The sequence below is a fragment of the Corythoichthys intestinalis genome, chromosome 15 (genome assembly GCF_030265065.1).
Source record: "Corythoichthys intestinalis isolate RoL2023-P3 chromosome 15, ASM3026506v1, whole genome shotgun sequence".
In the NCBI taxonomy this organism is placed as follows: Eukaryota; Metazoa; Chordata; class Actinopteri; order Syngnathiformes; family Syngnathidae; genus Corythoichthys; species Corythoichthys intestinalis.
Window position 1 is genome coordinate 37395653 of NC_080409.1, and position 15274 is coordinate 37410926.

At 38.1% G+C, this 15274-nt stretch overlaps 1 protein-coding gene across 2 annotated transcripts in view; it reads left to right on the top strand.

Annotated features, from left to right (window-relative positions):
• Positions 1-14177, top strand: part of cdan1 (codanin 1) — a 30958-nt gene extending 16781 nt beyond the window's left edge. The window contains exons 13-27 of one of the 2 annotated variants that reach the window (XM_057860364.1): positions 47-190; positions 257-423; positions 3231-3312; positions 3489-3578; positions 6259-6313; positions 6379-6622; positions 6696-6845; positions 6910-6973; positions 9706-9784; positions 9861-10048; positions 10111-10218; positions 10302-10365; positions 13372-13550; positions 13616-13723; positions 13783-14177. In XM_057860364.1, the coding sequence (XP_057716347.1) occupies positions 47-190; positions 257-423; positions 3231-3312; positions 3489-3578; positions 6259-6313; positions 6379-6622; positions 6696-6845; positions 6910-6973; positions 9706-9784; positions 9861-10048; positions 10111-10218; positions 10302-10365; positions 13372-13550; positions 13616-13723; positions 13783-13890 (1830 nt within the window). In that variant the 3' untranslated portion in view covers positions 13891-14177. The remainder of the gene's footprint in view (positions 1-46; positions 191-256; positions 424-3230; positions 3313-3488; positions 3579-6258; positions 6314-6378; positions 6623-6695; positions 6846-6909; positions 6974-9705; positions 9785-9860; positions 10049-10110; positions 10219-10301; positions 10366-13371; positions 13551-13615; positions 13724-13782) is intronic. The other variant, XM_057860363.1, reaches the window with a different exon arrangement.
• Positions 14178-15274: the final 1097 nt, after the last annotated feature.

Below are 15274 nucleotides of genomic sequence, written 5' to 3' on the forward strand. Positions count from 1 at the left end.
ATCAATTCAAAACACCCCGGCTTGAGTCACGAGGACCTTCCAACAGGATGAAAAACAGCGCTTTGCTTCGGTGATTCTCCTTGCTCGTCTCCTGGCCAAGTTCTTGGGGTTCATCTCCTTCCTGCCTTACCAGATGTCCGAGAAGCCGCCTAAAGAAATCCAAGAGGCGGCGGTCGCCCTGCGGAGCAAGGTAAACTTTGTGCCTACAGACAGACTGGCTTCAGTACCTACTTTTGTTCTGCTTGTACATAAACAGAGTGTGCCAGTGTTGGATGTGTGCAGCGTGCTGAAGAAGTGCATGAGTCGCAGGCGCGCCATCTTAACTGTGCCCTGGCTGGTGGAGTTTCTTTCCATGCTAGACTTTACTGGGCCACTGCTGTTCTGCTACAGGGTGGTTCTCGGCACGCTGTGTCTCCTCTACAGGTATTTTTGCTTTTTTCCCCCCGTTCAAAACAACAGTCGTCAAACATCTGTACAAGAGTTAAGACACCTAATCTAGCAAAAGAGAAAAAATTAGGGCTGTCATGTTAAACTTTTTAATCGAGTTAATCACAGCTTAAAAATTACCGTAATTTCCCGAATATAACGCGCACTTTTTTCCCCCAAAATCAACTTGTAAAATCATGGTGCGCATTATAAACGGTTACATGGATGGAGACAGAAATATATATATATACTGTATTTTATATATATATATGTTAGGGCTGTCAAAATTATCGCGTTAATGGGCGTTAATTAATTTTTTTAATTAATCATGTTAAAATATTTGGCTCAATTAACGCACTCCCCCCGCTCAGACAGATTTAAATGACAGCACAGTGAACTGCTTGTTAATTGTGTTTTATGGAGTTTTGCCGCCCTCTGCTGGCGCTTGGGTGCGACTGATTTTATAGGCTTCAGCACCCATGAGCATTGTGTAAGTAATTATTGACATCAACGATGGCGGGCTACTAGTTTATTTTTTGATTGAAAATTTTTCCAATTTTATTAAAACGAAAGCAATCTTTCCATTCCAACAATAATTTACAGAAAAATATGGCATATTTTATAGATGGTTTGAATTGCGATTAATTGCGATTAATTACGATTAATTAATTTTTAAGCTGTAATTAACTCGATTAAAAATTTTAATTGTTTGACAGCCCTAATATATATAGATACCGATTAAATTTTTTTATTTTTTTTTTTATTTTTTTTTTTTTTTATTAACACGGCCACGTTGTGTTGAAGAAACATATGTGGCGATCCGTTGCCGACCATTACGGTACGTGACGTCACCATTTTGTTTCGGTAATACTTCACTCTGATCGGCCGAATGATTTCGTCTGTGTTAAATTCTGCTTTTTTTCACTCTTCATAAAGCACAGAATTTAGTTTCTTGAACTCATTTGAGTCAGTGTTTATTGCAGCTCCGCAACTCGGACCATAACAAACGTAACAACACACACTTCCTGTGTGTGTCCGTCAGCTATATCTGTCCCTCGGGAAACTCAAACCCAAACAACAATAGTTCCTATTGTTACTGTCATGTCGAAGGCGATGAGCCCTCTCGGATTTCTGACTTACGTTCACTTTCATTTTACCGTATCAATCCATGGAAGAAACATTTCTTCATGATGAAACGAGCAAGTTGTACAGCAGCCTTTAAAAGAAAAGTCACATCTGTTTTGTTTTCTCCTAAATTCTGGTAAGATGGAGAAGTTGTCAAATCATATTACCGTAAATATTGTCAGTTTATGGTAAATTTTTGAACTACCAATATGCTATGCTTGTGCTGTGTTTCACCAGTCCGTAAAATGACATTTCTGTATCTGTACACGAGCTCTGTTTTCTTGTCTTCTTCTATTTATTAGTGCTAAAATTAGGGGGCGCGGTACGATACGGGTACAATAATTTTCCCTAGATTTTACGAGTAAATTTGGGGTGCGCATTATACACGGGTGCGCCTTATATTCGGGAAATTACGGTAATTGTAATTAATCGCAATTCAAACCATCTCTAAAATATGCCATATTTTTCTCTAAATTATTGTTGGAATGGAAAGATAAGATATATATGTATACATTCAACATACTGTACATAAGTACTGTATTTGTTTATTGTAACAATAAATCCACAAGATGGCATTAACATTATTAAAATTCTTTCTGTTAGTGATTGAAATATACCACAAGGTGTAAATGGCAAGTTTTAAATAAACTTAGAAATCAAGCCAAATAGTGTGTTTTGTCCCTCGACTGACGCTGTGGTTCCCTGTTTACTGATCCATGCATTGTTCCTCACGGTCATTGGAGTGCTGGCTTCACAACGTACGAGACCTCTGATAGTTGTATATTGTGACTAAATATTGCCATCCAGTGTATTTGTTGAACTAAAAAATGTTTGAATAGAGTTTGACCAAAGTCTGAGTAAGGTTTATGTGTATTTTGCATACCTATTTTGATTGGGAATGCCAGTTCTCTTTGCACTGTTGTTTAACTGTGGGAGAATAGGGCGTCATCAATACAGATTGAAGCGCTTTTTTTTTTTTAACATTATTTTTTGGGGAGAGATATTATTTTTGTTGTGCTTTCACTAAATGATACTTGTTGTGAAGGAGTTGCCGAAGCTTATGCCAAGAAACGCCTGTGGCAACTCGCCATTTGTAATATTCTGATATAGAATTATCCGAGGCACCCTGAAGTGCACGTGAAGCCAATGCTGTTTACTCACGTGATGCAGGAGTGAGTTAGTTACGGCCTGCCGAGAGCCGCAAGCTGTGTTAATGTTGAAGCTGAATGTGGTAATAAAGAAACAAAATGCCAGCACGTCGCGTGTGGTATACTTTTGTTAAGAAAAAGCGCAAAACAAGACACTTTTCTCTGCCTCTTAGCTCTCATTGTAATCTGTTGGAGGCAATGCATGAGCGGGTCATTCCGCGCATGCGTTAAATGCGTCAAATATTTTAACGTGATTAGTTGGAAAAAATTAATGACCGCCCGTTAATGCGATAAATTTGACAGCACTAGAAAAAATATATCGAGTGTTCTTGCAGATAACTGGTCATATTGCTCATTGTTATTTTTTTCATTCCTGTTTGATAATTGCTATCATTTCAAATTTTTGGGGGCGGGTCCTTTTTTTTTTGCCTTTTCCAATATTTGTGACATTTATTTTTTGCTGAGGAGTGTGATCCCTAATTTATTTTAATTTTCTAATAAAATTCTTTTGTTGTTTATCCTCTGTTGCAGGAAAATGCTTCTGGGCAGATGTGACGAGATGCCTTACCTGAACAAACTTTTAATTGTGTCAGTACTAGGATGGCTCTTCCAGGTAGGCATAGCCTTGCCTTAATTTATTCACTGCCATTGACGGTGATAGACGTCCAATCTCTTTTGGATTATCCAAATGATTTGGACATTTATTGCCATCAGTCGCAGCCAATGTATTAAGGCACAACACAGGCACTAATACTAATAACACTTATTATACCTTCTTGTAATTAACAGATCCCGGTGATCCCTGAAGAGGTGTTCTTTACCAGTGACTTCACTGAGGTAGCTGAACTGGAGGATAGCAACGTTAATGCATCAGGACTCGTAAGAATGAGGATAAAAATCATTCCTGAAGCTTGACAGTAGGGCTGCTGCAGTTAATGACAACTAATCGGTAATCAAATTAGTTGACGATTTGGATAGTCATTTGGAGACATTTTTATCTCAGAATTGTCCACTTTTTTTTTTTTTTTTAACTCGCTGGCTGCCATGGCAGTATGCTTATGCTTATTAATTTCCAAAGAACTTTTTAAATAAAAACAAGGGGGAAAAGGTATTTTTTCGTTGTTAAAATTTGTATTAAACTTTTTTTTTTTTTTTCCTCCAGACTTTTTCATTAAAAAAAACATAAATGTGATTTAATTAGGGCTGTCCCAAACGACTAATTTTCTCCCGATTAGTCAGCCGACTATTTTTACGATTAGTCGACTAATCTAATAATTAAAAAAAAATTTTTTTGTTTTGTTTTTGTTTTCTAATTTAGCAATGAAATTTTTGTTGACGCTTATCAATTCACAAAAAACATATTGGAACACCTAAATTATTTATTAAAGTACAAATAAACACGTAAATAACAATAATAAGTCACAAATAAACAATGAGTTCAAATGCTGATAGAATTAACTAGTGTATCATCCCGATTGAAAAGATGGTCTCTTAAACTGATGGTTTACAACTTTTATTCCATCCTTGATGTAATCACACTGTAAAAGCTATGGTGCACACAAATAAAACAACACAATTAGAAATTAACGAAAACTTTTCACCTTTTTCCTTTTAAACCTTATTTATATATCAATGAATTGCCTATATGAATTGCCTTTACCTTAATTTATTACCTTATCATTGACAATCTCTCCCTTAAGTGCAATCACTGTATATATTGTATATATTTATGACCTTTTAACCTTATATAATTTTCTATACCATAAAATAAACCATAACATGAAATAAACCTTTCAGTTAGCATTAAGAACAATACTAATAGCACTTGTACGCCCATTGTCAATGAAACATTATTATTTAGTAAGGCGACAGCACCCTCTGGTGTACAAAAAATGAAAAAAAAAAAAAAAAATTTTTACAAACTGGGTTACGGCGCTTGATGTGTTTATTCACGGCCGACGTGCAGCCAAGCTTGGCATTGAAGAGACAGGACGGAAGAGTGTCCGCTCCTTTGTTTCTTTGAAATAAGTCAATGTTTTGGACACTCTGGTGCGCTTTTTTGGCTTTGTGCCGCTTTCCCCGCTTGCATACAGAGCATCCGACATTCTGAACTTTCCGCGCATATATTTTTTTAACCCTTCATTAACCGTCGACGGGATGTTGTGCTCGTCGATGGATTTACGTCATCGATGACGTCGACTATGTCGACTAGTCGGGACAGCTCTAGATTTAATATATGGCAGAAAACACAGACAAGACCGAAAAAGCACTTTCTGCTCTTGCACTCCTCTTTAAAAGAAACTGCTGTATTTTAAGCCAAAACAACTGTTCTGTTTGATAGAACAATATGTCTATATGCTGCCATAGCAAATTCATGTCGCATTAAGCCCCCATTTACAGACGTCGCGCAACCTCTTTTGTTTCAACCCAGCCATAAAACGAAGGTAATTAATTATATTTATTATTCAAAATGTCTGTAGTTTTTAGCTTAGAATCATTAATTGATGTCTCATATTTTGTTTAAAAAAATACTTTAAAAAATTATTCTCACATATTTTAAACTTTTAAACAAATTATGTCACAATGGAAAAAAATGGCGTCTGTAAAAAAAGTCACGGATATCTACCTCGTAACGATTGCTTAATTGTATTTATTTTGTTTCTGTCTCATTTTCTCCAATATGTTAGATGATAATTGATCCAAACAAAAAAATAGGGAAGAAAAACATTTAAAAGGGTAAATATATGAAAAAGAATATTTCGACCACTCCCTGATGTCTGCGATTTCTGCATCCCGGCCCTTGTTATATTACCATGTTTCACCCATAAAATCCCCCAAAATCCAGCTGTGGCCATTCACAGCTGTGTCTTGACACTCAGTGATACATGCTACATAGAGTTTTTGGATCGAAACGAGGTAAGTACGCGATAATATCTCGTTAAAGTCATGGCGTCTTTAATTCTGCTCTCGCGTGCTCTCACCTCCAGATAGGGTTTTGCGGTTTGAAAAAAAATGTTTTTTTTTTTAAAATGCCCTCTTGTTCAAAATTTTTCTTCCCCCAGAAAATTGAGATTTTCAGCTTTCCAATGATGTATCACACATGCTGTTGGACAATTTTGAAAGTTGGCCAAATTGGGGATGTCAGAGCGGAACTTCAAGTCAGTTTTTTTCTGCCATATACATATTTTTAATTAAAATTTTTTTTTTTAAAACAAACAAACAAAAAACAACACTAACAACGGTCTTTTTTAAACTTCTTTAAATTTGAAAAAAATATATAGCCTACTGTATATATTAAATAGAATTTAGGGAAAAAAATAATACTTTAAAATGTAAAAATTTTAATTTTAAATGATAATAATGAAGAAAAAAAAATCCGTAAATGTTCCCGTATTTCCATAACATAAAGATTTATATATGATTAGATGGTGCTTTGTCAACTTTCAAAATAATCGTTTGTGGCCGCCCTACTTGACATTTTAGACGCTTTGGTGACAGTGGAAATCCTTTTTTTTTTTAGTTACGACAGAATTTACAGAATTTAATTGATTTTTTACAGGACTGCATCCCTCTGGTGGACCAACAGCTCCTCTACACATGCTGTCCATTTCTCGGTCTGTACTATTCATTTAATCACATGGTTTGTACATGAACGAGCTTTTATTTGGGTCTCCACCAGGCGAGTTCCGCAAGCTACTAGCCGCCTTTGTGTCAGGAAGCAGCAGCAAGAGCGGCGGCGTGGTCCGCAAGATCACTCCGACGTCGGCAGAGCCACGAGACGCGACAGGCGGTGGAACGCGTTCGCAGCAGAAGCTGCAAGTGGACCTGGAGCAGGCTTTCTTTCACAACCAGCCACCGTCTCTGCGCCGCACGGTGGAGTTTGTGGCCGAGCGGATTGGCTCCAATGCTGTCAAGCACATGAAGTTTGTATCAGTGTTCAACATTGAACCTTTACACATTTCTGGTGTTTTGTTGTCTTAAGGTTTTTGTTCGCAGGGCAACGTTAGTGAGCGAGTTGGTGGAAAAAGGGGAGAAGATGCTCAGAGAAGGATTGGAGTCACCTAAAGCCAATGTGTCCAAACTGAATGAGTCCATCTGCGCTCAGCTGTGTGAGGCAGGATTGGATGCCATGAGTAAAGCAACCAGGTACCAAGTTGTTTGCTGCTTTAAAAAAAACTTTTGTATTGAACTTTGGCTTTAAAATCTGCAGATTCTGCTGTGAAAAAAGTCCAGAAGCCATACGCATTTTGCTTCCCCATGAGACTTCCCCTGCTGTGAGTCATTTTAAAGTGTTTGTGCTCAATAACAAAACAGTATTTCCTTAAATCATTAGTCTCCTAGCACAACTGCATGAATTATTTTTCAGAAAACTAAAAAATGAAAACACATTAGTTCAACACAATACTCCAGAGGACTGAGAATTAAGGATGCTACAATACTCGGTTTTATATTGAACCGTTCCTTACGCCCTCGATTCAATACGCAAAAACATTCAATCCAAATGAAAAGCTCCCAAAATGTATTTTCTGAATTTATTTTTGTCGTCTCTCTCGCTAAAATGTCCGGCGCAGCTTTGCCTTTAAAAACAAACTCTGCCGCTAGCAGCCCACCTCCACCACTCCTCCCCCAAACTGCATGAAAAGTGGGAGCTGTAGCATACGAGGATCATTGCTCGTGAGGAAAGACAGAAAATTAAAGAGGCGGCTTGCCGGCTTCATTATCCGTAGTTTGGCAGCATTTTGGGTGAGCTGATATGCTATCCCCACTCGTTCATATTAAACAAAGACTGTCTTAACGGATATGTACAACTAAAGCCTGAGTTATACTCCTGCGTTGCGGTGACGGCGAAGTGATTACGGCGTCAATGAGCACTCGATAGTTCTGCGGTGATGGAACGCGTTGCTCTGTAATTCACCACCAAGCCACTAGAGGAGTGTGGCGTTATGTTTGTACGGTTTTGGGGCATGCTTGTTGACTTCCGCTAGTCTAGTTTAACGGAGAAGAAATAAACAATGCAAGATGGAACGCTTGAATGTAAATCTTCTGCTCATCATTCAAATTTTAAGGGGCAGGCGACGCAGAATACGGTTTCGAGGCGGTCTGGCCGACTTTTGATGCCGCACAGAGAGTTCTAGATTCGGTTGGAGACGGCTAGGCTGACGCTAGGGTTTGAAAAATCAATAGGACCGCGTCAGGCTACGGCGCAGGGTCGTAAACCGGGTCTTCCTTGACGGCGCAGGTCTGACGCGGAAGTATAACTCAGCCTCAAGGCTGCCAATATATTGTTGTCGACTTGGATGCTAACCTCAGTTTGACAACAGACAGGTTAAGACCATGGGTCACAGAGAGCCAACTCACGGTTACATGATGAACAATAAGTGGCAAATTAAGAGCGCTGTACTTCAAACTCGTCCTGTTTATGAAAGTTGATTGTCAAATGCTGGTGTTGTTCAGTAATGAGCAGACGTGACTTCTGTGGTGTTTGTTAACTTTTAATGCCCGACAACACTCGCGCGCACACACTAGATATCATCAAATAGCAACGTAGATGTGCTACGTTAGATCCCCCCCAAGTCCATGCCATTGGCTGCGTGAGCCCAGAGTGATCATGGGACGCGTAAGCCATATACTACATCGATGAATTAAAAACCACCATGACTGAATGGAAGTTAAGCAGGCCAAATCAATCCATACTAGTGACTATAGATAATGCTGCAAATATTGTTAATTCAGTACGTAACACAGATGGACTCGAACCACAAATAGGATGGTTTTCTCATTTGGTAAACATACCTGCTAAGAGAGTAATAGCAATCAACAGTGTGATCCGCCTCACTTTACAAACAGTGAACATTGTTCTCAATACTTTTATACCAAATTTCTTCAAATCAGTAGAAAGTAAACACATAAATATTATGCACTATAATGCATGTTTATAGGATGGCATTGTTATTTTTGCTTGTTCGCAAAATAAAAACAAAAACAAAAAACTTGTATTTTTTGTTTCAGAGCATTAAATGTACTGAATCGAAAATCGTGTCCCTCGTATCGAAAATCGTACCAAACCGTGACTTACCTGTATCGTTGCATCCCTACTGAGAAAAGACGTACTGTAAAGAATACTGTGTATACTGTACAATCTGTAGCAAGCAAATTAGTCATGTTCATTGACTGCGGTAAAGTAAGTGATGAAGTACTGAGCCTTAGTACTGCATCATCTTGGTCTTGAACCACATCGTCGTCTTGGTTCCCTTCAGAGGATTCACAAACGATCTCGGGTCAATAAATCGTTTAGAGAAATTGTTAAAAACTCGTCCAAATCAAACATTTTCCTATATTTTAATTTCTCTGATCGATGTAGGTTATTTAACTAATGAAAACAAGGAGGGGGGGAATGCTGTTTTTTGTGTTTAATATTTCGAAATAAAAACAGAATAGTAATTTTTTTTTGTATTTTTTTTTTCCTTTTTGGGAAAAATGTTTTAAGTATTCAAAAGAATTTTTTTTTCCTTTTTGGGAAAAATGTTTTAAGTATTCAAAAGAATTTTAGGAAAAAACTAATGATCTACTATTAAGTTTAATTTAGTCATTCATCTTCCATTCCGCTTATCCTCACGAGTGTCGTGGGGCTGCTGGAGCCTTTCTCAGTTAACTATGTGCAGCAGGCGGGGTTTTGTTGCCAGCCAATTGTAGAAACATGATGTCAATGCACATGCAGTGAGGAAAGTAAGTATTTGAACACCCTGCGATTTTGCAAGTTCTCCCACTTAGAAATAATGGGCGGGTTTGAAGAAAATTCCAAACCCGTCCATTATTACTGAGTGGAAGAACTTGCAAAATCGCAGGATGTTCAAATACTTATTTTCCTCACTGTAGTGTACTTTAACAGGCCACACAAAATGATGTGGCAGACCAGATGTGGCCCGCGGGTTATGTGTTAGACACCTGTGCCCTAGTGTTTTCACTTATCGTGGCTCGAATTGAAGCTTGAAAGACTTGTCTGCAGGTTCTTGCCACATCAGAAAACATCACCATCCACCTGGCCACGGAAAAAGCCTGCAGCTGGCTTTCAGCTAACATAACGAGTATGCCTCCGCCCGACGACGTGCGTATGTGTCTGCGCATCAGACGCTGTTTAAACGCCTCACTTCTGCCGTTCAGCACTCATCCGGCGAGAATGGAAGAGCAGGTACGAGCGCGTGACCAAGACCTTGACCGCCGACTCCACCGACGAGCCGGGCCCGCCACTTACGCCCAAGAGGAAGCAAGGGGGTGCCAGATTGATGTCCTGTCTGCCCTGCTGCACCCATAGCGCCTCACTGCCCTCCGATGTCCTCATCGACATCAAGGTATGATGGGAATGCCCTTGATTTACAAGCGAATTTCACGATTAACCCATGATGATTGAAAGGACTTGCTGAGTGTGGCCGCCGGACCCAGGACGGATGACGAGCTGCCAAGCGGTTTTCAGTTACAAACGTTGTTCCGTAGAGCGGGCGACACACTGGTCTGCAAAAAGGTACAAATATTCACGCAACTACCCTTGGAAGTGGTGGTCTTTGTCCATTTTAATCCAAAAATGATTGAAATTCCCATGTTTAGTTCTTGACAGCTGTGTCAGAGCAGATGCTGCTCAATGCTACTGTCCTGCTGGCATGCAAGCTGGGTAAGCTGACATTCATGCCTTTACTAGGCCATTTTATTTACATGATTTAAAAAAATATATACCAGTATATTTGAGTATTTTCACATTTTGCTTGTATTTTTATATTTTTGCAAAATAGATTGTTTTCAATGAGTATTTCTTTATCACAGGTGATAGAATAGAAGCAAAAAGAAATTAAAAATACAGTAATTTAGAAGTTACAAGTTGGTTGTTTTTCATGATTAACATTTTTATTAATGCACTTTTTTTCCCCCAATAAAAAAAAAAACGTTTTTTATTTCAAATCATCTGAAAAAATAAAAGTAATGAATAAAAATCTATAAATTACAATGGAAATGACACAATAATGACCAGTTTGATTTACCGGTAAAATGTATTTACAGTATTTTTCGGACTATAAGTCGCACCTGAGTATAAGTCGCACCAGCTATAAAATGCCCAACAACGAGGAAAAAAAAATATATAAGTCGCACCGGAGTATAAGTTGCATTTTGGGGGGAAATTTACTTGATAAAATCCATCATATAGAACAGATATGTCATCTTGAAAGGCAATTTTAAAAAAATACAATCGAGAACAACATGCTGAATAAGTATAATAATGTTACATGATGCATGAACAACAAAACGCGAATGTACTGTCCTCACCAGGACGCTACGGCTCGGTCCTGGCTATACAGCGAGCTAAATTCCCAAATTACGATGCTGGACGTCCGTATAATTTGCTGACTTTATTTTGGCCATCTATATGACACCATCATTTGAAGAGTGAAACTAAAAATAGAAATAATACAAATCCATTTCGTCCTCGATACCAAACATGTTGCATCAACGTAAATAAATGATAATTAGCTGCTAATACAGCAATGACACAAACGGTTAGCATGTGTTCGCTAGCATTAGCACATCGTTCGAACATCCACACAACTGGCTCCAGGTGTCCGATCGCGGGTGGAAAACACAACAACAACAGAAAAGATGATACACACATGCGCTGCCTCTGTAGAGATATTTTACAAGCATAGACAATGAACGTAGGTTCGCAGCCGTGTTTCTCTCTCTCGTCCAGTCGCTCAGACGTTGCGTAGCTGTCCGCCTTCTTCTGGCGTGTGAGTGCTCTTCTTCGTGTAAACAAGTGCGAGTCCGCCCCCACTTGGGCGTGAAAACGCCACAAACTAAAAGCATGCATTTTAATATTAAAAAGTCAATAATACAATGGCGTACGGCACGCATGCTATTTTTAGACCGTGACGTCGCATCGTAAAGCGGAAGTAAAGCCGAAGTGGGACATTATAGACTCGCCCTCGCATAGAAACAATGTAATTTGGGCCACTTTTCTCCGGTAATCTTTCAAAAACGAACATGCTGATCACGCATTGCTTTTTTGGAACTTGTAGAAACGACTCTAGACATTACGAAACATGAAGGATGTTTTCTTCATACGTTTACGGAAATCAAAAACTCGGGAGGAAAAATGTGAAGACCGAATCATCTTGCGTGGACTTTAACACCAGCTCGGTGAATCCATTCACATTTCATATGCAGTAAACATTTTGTTAGGTTGGCATGGTCTTTCAGAGGACAAAGAGGTAAGCCATTTTTATATTTTTAACTTATTTTTTTAGCGTAACGTTGTGCCGTACTGCTTCTGTCTCACAATGAATGACCTGAAAAGAATTACAATTTACAATGGTATCTGACTGCCACTGTTACCGTTTCTGTTATATATGTATTAAAAAAAACAACTTTAGTAAGGGGGAAGTGTAAATAAATTATAGAATTAAGATTTGTTATCAATGAAATGAATGTCACTGAGTAGCATTTGCGATCGCTACACAAAGCTAATTAAATTACCCCCAAGAACGGTAAGAGACGTAGGACAACCAGAGGATATATAAGAAAGACAAGGCTGACGGTAAAGGATAGCTTGTTGAAACAGGAGAATGTCATTGTCAGTCGCGTCGATAAAACAGCTAAGGCTATGCTTAAGTCGGCTCGTTTTTTTTCGGTCTTTTTCAGCCTTCGACACTCAAGCCATCTCTTTAACTGAACATTTTTATGTTATTCCACATCTTTGCAAGTGAATTTGGCACCAGGAACATCCTTTTCGGAGAGAATTGGTAGGTTTAGCTCTGTAAACATCTCCTTCTTACACGACTTCCATTCATTTCCTATTAGGGACAACCGGTGGCTTGTCTCTACTTAGCAACAGCAGCTAATGTCATGAATATTAATGAGTGGAAGTGACGTGTTGCTCGCTGTACGCCATTGAACACACATTGCCAAAGGCAGAACGCGAACGTGACCATAGCTATTAAGAGTTATTCAGATAACTATACCATAAAGAACATGCTAACAAGTTTACCAAACCATTAGTGTCACTCCAAAACACCAAAATAACATGTGAAATGATATAATAATGTGTTAATAATTTCACACATAAGTCGCTCGTGAGTATAAGTCACACCCCCAGCCAAACTATTAAAAAAAACTGCGACTTATAGTCCGAAAAATACGGTACTCAATTGCTGGAAGGCACTAATATAAATTCATTTTGCTCAATTATTTATGTGGCACACGTTTATTTTCACAAAATCAAATTCATAATAACCATAATGTTTTTGCTTAATTTCTGTTCTACCCCAATGCACATTTATTTTGTACACGTTCAGTATTGCTTCCATATCTCCCAAATGGATTGGACATCTATCGCAGTCAATGGCAACCACTGAGTTTTATTAGGTTGTTGACTAGAATATCATATACTGGACATGCTTCATGACTATAATTAGTGTTACAAAGTAGACACGATTTCCTTTACCGCTTAATTGCCATTTTAAGCTCTTGGCTTTGATCAAGTTAAACAGATAAAAAAACAATAAATACAGAATGAAACTTTTAAAAATCCGAATGTTATGAAGACATCTTCGCATGTATGATAGTTTATTTATATTCACAGAAAATCTACACTTTCGCAACCAAAGCCAAAACTCTTGTGCGTGTTTAGTGTCTGCAGAGCTGCCTTTAGCTCCTACGTCAGGTGGTGAGGAGTCTGAGCCTTCTGTCATAGCACTTCTGGAGCAGCTGGGGGAACTTTGGGAGCGTGACAACATTTGCTGTGCCCCCCTCCACCTTCTCTTCAGCCCGCTAACCATCACTGCCGTGCTCAAGGCTGGAGACAATGAAGTAAAGTCATGTCATCCACAAAGAATTAAGAAAACACTATACAAATCATATTTATTATTGTTTAGCGGAATAACTACATGCATCTGGTGAGGAGGCTGGTGGATGGAGGCCTCTTGTCCGAAGAGGAACTCGTATCTCACTGGACTAAACTGACAAAGCAGACTGTGCCGGATGTGAGTATTTTTTCGCCTTTTTCCACAACTACAAACTTCATCCTCTTGAATGTGTTTAGGCACTTCAGGAGCTGATGGAGAAGTTTGGACACAACAACATTTCTTCACTTCACAGTCAAATGGAGCTGCTGCAGCTTTCTAAACGGACTGTAGAGGGCGCCACATGACCATGTTCTGGAAAGGAAAGCCTAAATATTTATACATATGAAAATAATTTTATCAATGTAGCACTTTGATTTGTGAGTCCTAATGTAAATGTGACACTGATCTGTTCATCGTCTCTCGTTTTGATAATGCTGCTTTTAAAAAAAAGAATATTTTATACTATACTGACCTTATTAAAATAAAGAGAAATGCTGGTAATATTTCAGTCCATTTTCATCATTGTATTTTTGTAGGAAAGGAGATTTTATGTGAAAAAAAAACAGTATTTCTCAGACACACAATTACGGACAATTTACCATGCAAATTTCACACAGGAAGGTAAGTGTGCATTACAAGACATTTTATGAATTAAATATAGGCCCTACCTAGCGCACCATGCCTTGGGGAATTGGGGTAACAACATTGTGGCAGAATTGGAGAAGATCGAAGCAAGCACCTCGTTGGGTGGAAACTAGTGGTGCACCGATACTAGTATCTCAAGGGCGTAAGTTATGTCTCAACATTGGTAGGGACGATATAACAGCGTAACCTGAATGTACACTTTTTGCTGGGGACGGGACATTAATCAGATTAAACAGATTGGGTGAACAGGGGTCAGTGCTACATTTATCACGAATTAACCTAATGAATTGATAGGCTAAATTATCAATGCAAAATAAATCTGTATTGACTTATACCAGCTTTCACGTATATTGGCTCAGGTGATATGCAGTTCGAGTCAAACCTTTGTTTTCAAAAACTTTTGAAAACTTCCGGAATCAATGTCTAGATTTTATTAGAAAATCTAAATTGCAATATTTGAAGATAGTTTGAATTATATTATCGTACACAATAAATACAAACTTTTTCATAATCTCTTTACTACCCAGGAATGCAAAAAATAAACATCTTAAGAGCACTCAACATTGTCTGTCTAAATAAATAAATATAACTGAAAAAAACGTCTTCGTGTATAATGAAAATAAAAATTGAGCCTCCTTTCAGATAAAACACTCATGCTCTTGTCCACAAGCACTGAAAAACTGGACAAAATATGAAAACTTTTTACCTCATTTATGATTAATGTATGATTATCTCAAAATGTTTGCATAGGCTGCAATTAAAAATATTTTTAAATAAATACATCTGAAATAAATGCAAGTCATCAGCCAATTAAATGAGCATTTGAGGGTTAAAAATGAAGTGGCACATTCAGCAAGTGAAAATGGGTAAATGTAAATCTGAATATGATGAAAATAATTCACTTAATAATGGTAGTTAATTAGTTCTATCCTTACAACATATAGGAAGTAGGGCTGTCAAACGACTAAAATTTTTAATCGAGTTAATTATAGCTTAAAAATTAATCGAAATCAATCGCAATTCAAACCATCTATAAAATATGCC